The sequence below is a fragment of the Dendrobium catenatum genome, unplaced genomic scaffold, assembly GCF_001605985.2.
Source record: "Dendrobium catenatum unplaced genomic scaffold, ASM160598v2 fragScaff_scaffold_365, whole genome shotgun sequence".
Classification (NCBI taxonomy): Eukaryota; Viridiplantae; Streptophyta; class Magnoliopsida; order Asparagales; family Orchidaceae; genus Dendrobium; species Dendrobium catenatum.
The window spans coordinates 6,007-12,030 of NW_021318827.1; the positions used below are offsets into that span (position 1 = coordinate 6,007).

At 36.0% G+C, this 6,024-nt stretch overlaps 1 protein-coding gene across 3 annotated transcripts; it reads left to right on the plus strand.

The window, feature by feature from the left end:
- The first annotated feature begins 256 nt into the window (after positions 1-256).
- LOC110113873 (vacuolar-processing enzyme-like) lies at positions 257-2,946 on the plus strand. Of its 3 annotated transcripts, none has more exons than XM_020846582.2 (6): positions 257-439; positions 529-650; positions 863-1,117; positions 2,048-2,104; positions 2,194-2,400; positions 2,486-2,946. In XM_020846582.2, the coding sequence occupies exons 3-6, from the start codon at positions 869-871 to the stop codon at positions 2,666-2,668; spliced, it is 696 nt and encodes a 231-aa protein (XP_020702241.2). In that variant the 5' UTR covers positions 257-439; positions 529-650; positions 863-868; the 3' UTR covers positions 2,669-2,946. The 3 variants fall into 3 exon arrangements, with proteins under 3 accessions (XP_020702241.2, XP_020702240.2, XP_020702242.2); XM_020846581.2 differs by having other exon boundaries at positions 259-439; positions 2,045-2,104; XM_020846583.2 differs by having other exon boundaries at positions 261-439; positions 875-1,117; positions 2,045-2,104.
- Positions 2,947-6,024: the final 3,078 nt, after the last annotated feature.

Here is a 6,024-nt window from a genome sequence, read left to right on the forward strand (position 1 = left end):
TCGGTTGCACCCCTAAACCCAAATTCCTAAGCTTATAAAAAAAACCAATCACTTTGTATTATTACATCAACATATAGCACCCACAAAATTCTCCATTTCAATGTGCATCAAGATTCGTGATCAAGATACTTTTTTATGCTGATTTAAAATTGTATACAAAATTTTAAAATCAGAAAATAAAATTAGAAAATTCTTACTTAATTTTTTCTTTTTTTGAGAATAAACGCAAAAATAGTAAAGGGCGACTGGCAGCCCAGGCAGCTTCCCGCGGGCTTACTGTTTGGCGCTCCACCGTCTGCCATAAATAACGACCCCGTTCTGACTTAATTTTTTCATCTATCTCCATCATCGGTTCATAGGTTCCTCGTTCTCGTATTTTCATTAAAAAAAGTCAATTGAATCCGGTAGTTAGCAAGGCTGCAGCGCTCGCTTGGATCCGGTCCATAATAACTTAGTCTCTTTTCGTCGTTTTTGTTCGGCTTCGTTGCTTTTTGCAGGTGTTTAGGGTCAATTCGTTGCTTTTTGCAGATTGCACGCGTCGCTTTTCAGCTCCTTCGTGGCTGTTCGACTTTGCTCCTTCGACGCCTTCCTATCCGATCGGAAGTTACGATATTTTGATTGGAAGGAAGAACAGCTCGCTGGCTGTGAAGGTAATTTTCTCCCTTTCACGCGCTTCTTCGGGTAAATCACGTTAAATCCGACGAACTGAGGGATTTAGCAAATCTGGGATTGAAGCCCTAAATCTGCAAATCCGGATTTACCGGATCCCGTGATTTAACTGGCGCACAAAAACCGTTTGGCTGGATTTAGTGTAAATCCGACTTAAATCCCACGATAAATCCGATACCAAACAGCCCCTTAGAGTTTCATGCAGGCAACAATGGCGTCCATCAGATACAAGACTTTAGTGCTCTTTAGCATCGCCGCTATTTGTGTTTCTCTCCTATCCCTCCTCTCCTGTCATCTCTTACCTTCCTACGCTCCCTTGGATCCGGTCCTTCGATTGCCGTCAGAAATCTCTGGCCGCCGCCTAAAAGCCGGTGGGGATGATTCTGTCGGGACGAGATGGGCCATCCCGATTGCAGGATCTTCGGGCTGTGGGAATTACCGACATCAGGTATTTGCTTTCCCTATTTCTTTTGGTTTTCGCTAATCTGATTGATTGTAATTTTCTGCTTACTTATTTTGGTAAATTTTATGTTAATCTGATTTAATTGACTTTTCACGAAGCAATGATTTAATTGATTTTTCATGAAGCTTGATTGTGTGATTATGTATTAGATGAAGAAACTGTTTAGAACTGTTCCGGATGATATTTGGACATTGGATCACCGTCATATCCATGTTTTGGATCTATATAGCGTATAGAACATCAACATAATTGTTTATTAAGAGGAAATCATAAACTAGATTATTGATTGGTTTGAATTTGTCACTATTAATTATTTGATAATCATCTTGCCTTTTTTCAAGTGGATTATATTTTTTGACAAAACAAAATTAGATTAAAGATTTAGTCGGCTTGCGAAGAGAATTTACTATACATTTCTATGAGGGTTTAGATTAAAGATTTATTTTGTTTGAATTTTTTCTCTCATTTTAATTTTTGGGATTAATGGCGTGCCATGCGAAGACGTTAAATCGATCTGGTCGCAATGCCCACTTTGTTTGGAAACAAAAATGGATTAAAGATGACAAAAGCAAGAAAGGCCGTTTATGCAAAGTTAGAAATTATTAGGTGTGGCTTATAAGGGTTATGAGGCCAATTTGGACGTGTCATGTCACCTTGATGCACCAGGCTCTGAGTGATGTGGCGTGTCCGAATTAACCGGATGTCGTAACTAACAATTTTTCGAGGTGCGGTGGCACTGCTGATAGCTGCCCAAACAAAATTATTATTATTATTTTATTTTCATCTTTTGGGAATGCGTAATATTAACTTTGTTCATGCTGATCATAATGTGTTTCCTTATCTTTTGGTTTTCACTAATCTGATTGATTGTAATTTTTTACTTGTTTTGATAAATTTTGCTACTTGTTTTAGAAGTGGGATGACTGTCTTTCAAGCCAGAGTGATGTAGACCTCGTTGATTACTGGAATGAGGTAGGCTATTGTATTTTCATATGATATGACTATCTTTTCTTATAGACCACTTATCTAGATGATATTTCTCTCCCCTTTTTTTGTAACAGTTCCTTAATTCACCTGAAGGATCATCCAAAAAACTCGATGCACAGAAAGAATTGCTTGATATACTGACTCATCGCGTGCATGTAGATAATAGTTTAAACCTCATAGGGAAGCTTCTCTTTGGATCAGAGAAAGGCATACAAGTCCTTAGTGCAGTTCAAAACACAGGGCAGCCTCTGGTTGACGATTGGGCCTGCCTAAGTTCAATGGTAAATTTCTTGAAGTTCTCTTCGATTTTCTCCATCTGAAGATTGAGTGACTTCAATTAAGTATGATTTGCATTTCCTTCTCTAGATTCGGATTTTTGAAACACATTGTGGATCTCTATCTGATTATGGTATGAAATACATACGCTCTTTTGTTAACATTTGTAATGCTGGCATCAGCAATGAGACAATGGCTAAGGTGTCTGCTGAAGTTTGCAGCCAGATTCCATCCACTCGACGGAGTTCTCTTCATAGAGGCTTCAGTGTCTGAAATGGGTTATACCAAGGAAGGAAAGCACAATCTCATGCTAGTTAGTGGCTATCTTCTACATTGTTGTAAATAGAAGTTTGATATGTGTATGTCTCATTTCTGTCAAAATTGTATGACAAGTTTTTCTCTATTGTGGATCAAGTATAGTGCCACTGCTTTAATTCTTACATTTTATATATTTAACGATTACTCTTTTAATGGCAGGGATGATATTTTAAGCTTCTAATGCTTGAATTTCATTCAATTAGCTATCAAAAGTTCATTCTTGAGTTTCTTGATATTTGGATCTAATCACAAGAGATTTTCAAAATTTTTTTTCCTTATTTGTTCAGTAATATATATATATATATAGTAAACTTGCGGGATAATGATTTGATGCCTTCAGACCATGTGTACAATCTTTTTCTAGCTAGCTGGTTCAATGAATCAGGGATATTTTCTCCATTCTTGACTTGTTTTATTAGAAAATTTATTTAATCTGTTAATGCTACAATATATGCTTAATATGTGAGGGTAAGATTTCTTTCTTTATATCTGTATTTACTTTAGAATTTCATTTTTGTTGACCTCCTTTTTGGCATCGGTCACTTGCACGATCTTGTCACTTTTGTATTTTGTAGATTGATTTCTTTTCTTGTATGTTCCACCATTATGTTGATGAAGGATCACATCGTGCATTTTACTTGGTTCGTTTTCAGTCTCAGGATCGTTCCTTTTTTATCACATGTTGTCATCTATTTCATTCTAAAATACATGTGGTTGGGTCGATGAAGATTCAATGTGATTTCACACATTTGGACATTTATCGCTCATGTTTGTTCCGAGCGCAATATCTTTTGATCTAGGCCTTGTTTTGATAAACGGATTGCGTGAGCGCGTTAGGATCCGACTAGCTACGGCCACTCCGACTCCAGCTCCTGTTGGCCCGCCGACCTGACCTCACCGACCCCGACACTCCTCTGTAGTCCACCTTGTTGTCGACGCTCAACCCGACGTCCACGGTAAAGATTTCGCCGTCAGTGCCGTCTCCATGCACGACTCCGACTGAACTTGCAAACGACCCCATCGTTTGTTGTCACAAGCCTCCCATCCGCCTCAGGCCGCCGACCTGCCGGACTCTATCCAGCCAGACCTCGTCATCGTAAGTTCGACAAATGCCGCCTTGGCTGCCTCCAATCATCCAACCCGCCAGGCATCTACTTGACCGACACAACCACTTAGGGTGCCTAACTTGCAAGCTAACCAACGAACAATTTTTCTCACCTGGAAGGTAAAGACCTGCTTCATTCTTTTGTAATGCTTTAATTTCTTTATTCCATGGATAATTGCTTATAATTGTAGATTGAGTTTATTATAAAGTTTATGGTGTAGGTAAAATTCTATTTCTTATAATTATATAATGAATATTTGCAAATGTTCTTGAACCTTAAATGCTATACACGAACTTGATCTCATATAAATGTGAATGCTTGTGGTTACGTCATTTAGTTTCACTTATTCCATATTTTTGTTCACCTACAATCGTTATTCTTATTTTCTTTTATTCTTATATATTTAGATACACTCATTCCACGCTTTGCTCATAGGTGTTTGGATATATATGCTTTACATGAGGTTGTATAATTTATGCTAAAACATTTTATGGGTTTTGGGAGGAAGAGAAGTCGCCTAGATGTGTCTTCCTCTTAGTCACATCAAATATGCATATGCCTTGATATCTTAATTGTCAATATCTCTTTCTCAAGCATGTATGATGGCATGTTGTTGGATTCTCAAATAGTTCATATGTAGTTACCCTTCATACTTTATATTAAATAGTTCTATGCACTTCTATGTTTCAATTAAGAGCATGTGTACCAATGTTTTTCTTATTTCAAATACCATGTTCATGTATTTAATAAAATATATTAAAAGGAGCATATGGGGATAAATTTATCCTAGTTTACTTTAGCACTCATGTCAAATTTAAAAGGATGAATGAGAGATAGCATTGGATAATGTTCCTATGATTAACAAAATTTTATAATTTTCTTTATGTTTTAATAGATGACATGTATTTGACTGATGCATATGAACTTCTTAGTAATTAGATCACTATCAACATGCTTCTTTTTGAATAGTGCCTGCTCTCACTCCATATTTGTCTTCTTCTTATTATTTTGCTAGGAACATTGAGTATTGCATATGCGTTGATCAGTGGGTCGTTGGCATGGGAGCTTCTAAGTGAGCACGCCTGGATCAGGTATACCTTGATAGTCCTGTAGAGACTCCTCATTGTATTGTCGAATGGGTACACATTAGAACACACATTTAACTTCTTTTACTTTCCCACCCAAATATGCTTGCTATGATGTTTATTTAGCCGATCATAGCTTAGTCCACTAACGAAGCTTTGACATTTTGGGACAAAGCTTGCCCCCTTGTCATGAAACCTAGAGACCCTTATGGTCATTTTAGGCATGTAGTGTATGTCACATATGTGTATCATATACATCATTTTTCCCACACGAAGTGGACACTGCTAGGATGATTTTCTTTGGGTTTTATAATGAATAAATAACTCTAAAAAAATTACTTCTTAATGATTTTAGGCCTCTTAATATATCTTTCACAAGCATGCTAAGGAAAATGTACAAATGAAATAAAATATGTGCTCTAGTATGTTAGGTAGCTTCTTTCGATTATTTTTATGATTGCAACTCCTTAATAATTAGTGTGTTTGTTTACTATTTAAGCTTAGTGTAGAACCTTTGTTGTGATTTTCATTTGCTCCAACAATGATATAAAAGGACCTTTAAAAGTCACAAAACCAACTAATAAAACACACTAATGAATTCGTAACCAATCTTAAATCGTTAATGAACCAATCATAATGATAATCTTTCGTTAAAATTTATTAAACAACAAACATAAAGTTTAATAACAAGATGATTACTTAGCGACCCGGGCCTACGAGGCTATTGGGAGGATGAAATAAACCTCATGACCCTGATTTAACAAAGGTAATTATCGCTTAACTTATGTAAACGATAATAAGCTACCAATAAACTAAATCTTGCAACTCCTATCTTAATTAATTTGAAAATATAAGAAGTATATATGAAACCTAAGTATTAAGTATTAAAAGTGGCTAATAAAATGTAACCAACACATGAGCATCTAATTGAATTCATAAACCATTACAACTCCTAAAAATTCCTTAATTAATCTACAATCTCTAAAATTCCCTCAACCAATATACAGTTTTATAATTATTAACTACTCAAGTAGAATCTTAAAATATGTAAAATACACCTCTCACCCACTCCTAATATGATAACATACCTTAATTAAGATGAAACTAAATTAAAATCATT

What these genes read in the sequence shown, in the direction of transcription:
- LOC110113873 (XM_020846581.2), top strand. Translation starts at nt 869, where the DNA reads ATGCAGGCAACAATGGCGTCCATCAGATACAAGACTTTAGTGCTCTTT. An exon ending in GTGGGAATTACCGACATCAG is followed by an intron (nt 1,118 to 2,044) that starts GTATTTGCTTTC and finishes TACTTGTTTTAG; the next exon opens with AAGTGGGATGACTGTCTTTC. An exon ending in TCGTTGATTACTGGAATGAG is followed by an intron (nt 2,105 to 2,193) that starts GTAGGCTATTGT and finishes TTTTTGTAACAG; the next exon opens with TTCCTTAATTCACCTGAAGG.